A 1,667-nucleotide genomic window follows, 5' to 3' on the forward strand; every position below is an offset into this window, starting at 1 on the left:
CCCCTTCCTGCAGCAAGGACTCGCCTCCAGACCCTGGTGCAGAAGCCGGGGTGTGCATCTGACGAAGCCCTTCTCCCCCAGCCCAGCCACCACCTCTCAGAGGGACATCCAGGCTCCACATCATTTCAGCGTGCATATTTATCGCTTTCCCCCTGCAAGACATGTATTTGAATTTACTCTTGGTAAACATAACCACAGGAGATGCGAATACGTGCCGGGGAAGCATAAATAACTCCACACAGATAGACACACACACAGAGACAGCAAACACAGACACGGTTCACCAAGGGAAACCAAAAAGTGCAGAGCACGCCCTGAGGCTGCCACCAATCCCGATGGCTTTGCTCTCATCCACCAAGCCAAGAGGATTTCTCTTGCTCTTGCTTTGCAGCAGCTGGTGGGAGAATAAAGCTGGGGAGGAGGACTCTAAAGTTGCAATTATCCCATGAAAGCATCATGGGAAGTCCTGGCTCTGCAGTTTCCTGCAATCATCTCCAAGGAATGGTTCCAGTTGTAGGAAGTTGCAAGTCTTTCACAGTGTGAAAGGGTGGAGGGGCATGGGGACCACCATGAGGGAGGAGCAGCAGGTCATCTTGCAATGTCTCAGTTGCAGCCAGCCGATAAACCTTCATGTGGGAACACTGGGGCTAGACGTTCCACCTAGGTCCTCTTCTGCCCTCTCTAAGGTGCTGATTCTTCTTTAGCTGAGAATAATCTTCAACGGGACATCATGCGAACAAACTCTGCAACCAACAAGAAAAGACAGCCCTGAACCAAAAGGCAGGCATGGTCCCCAGCCCAGCTCTCACTCCCTGGAGAAGGCATGCAGCCAGGGTGAAACTGAGAGTCCACACGTGGCTGGCAGACTTGTGCCACTCCGTGACTGGCCCTGGAGAGCTCACACAAAATGGGCTTTAATCTTTCCTTCAGATATAATGATATGATCCTACCAGCAGGTCAATTCATTGCCTTGGACTCCTTCCTAGCCAGTGTACAGTCTTCTTTGCACAAGCAGCCCCTTTTGAGACACTAGGGCAAGTGTTGTCTCCTTTCACTGTAACTTCAGGGAACCTTGCTGTATAGTGTTGAGAACACAGGATGATTTCTTGGTAAGCTTGTCACTTCACAGAGACACCAGTGTGGGAAAGCACTAGTGTTTTGGTAGGTACCAGAATTTTTGTAGAAAAAAGTTTACTTTGATGGACTTCTTGTTTTTAAAAATACAGGTTAACTGTAAGGATACCCTGGATCTATTTGTTCACCACTCTGCAGCTTGTGAAGTCAATTACAATTGTTCAAATTGAGTGTAAATGCCATCAAATATAAATGTGTTTTCATTCTGCACTTGAATTGCCGAGGAACTAATAACTCTGCAAAGACGAGGGCAGTGGAAATTACCCCCTTGACTTCTCCTTTTCCATTGATGGAGCTGTCCCTTGACAACTAAAGCAGTAACTCACAGAGAAAATAATACGGGATAGCATTTCGTGTATTTTAGCTGTCTGACATAATTTAGCTGTGGGAAACAAGGAGAGCTACTGTCATGTAATCAGCCAGTGCATTAGAAGAACTGCAGCTACCAGATACTTTCTAGGGAGACACTTCTAGGTTTTCAGCATTTTCAAAGCCCTCAGAAGCTTCAGTAATCCTGAGGACTGTCATGTAGG

The 1,667-nt window shown here is 47.3% G+C and overlaps 1 protein-coding gene across 2 annotated transcripts in view; it reads right to left on the minus strand.

Annotated features, from left to right (window-relative positions):
- Nucleotides 1–153: 153 nt before the first annotated feature.
- CABP1 (calcium binding protein 1) overlaps nt 154–1,667 on the minus strand; it is a 13,819-nt gene continuing 12,305 nt past the window's right edge. For both annotated transcript variants that reach the window (XM_010086812.1, XM_010086811.1), the window contains one exon: nt 154–743. In XM_010086812.1, the coding sequence (XP_010085114.1) occupies nt 718–743 (26 nt within the window). In that variant the 3' untranslated portion in view covers nt 154–717. The remainder of the gene's footprint in view (nt 744–1,667) is intronic.

The sequence above is a fragment of the Pterocles gutturalis genome, unplaced genomic scaffold (assembly GCF_000699245.1).
Source record: "Pterocles gutturalis isolate BGI_N339 unplaced genomic scaffold, ASM69924v1 scaffold25386, whole genome shotgun sequence".
Taxonomy (NCBI): Eukaryota; Metazoa; Chordata; class Aves; order Pterocliformes; family Pteroclidae; genus Pterocles; species Pterocles gutturalis.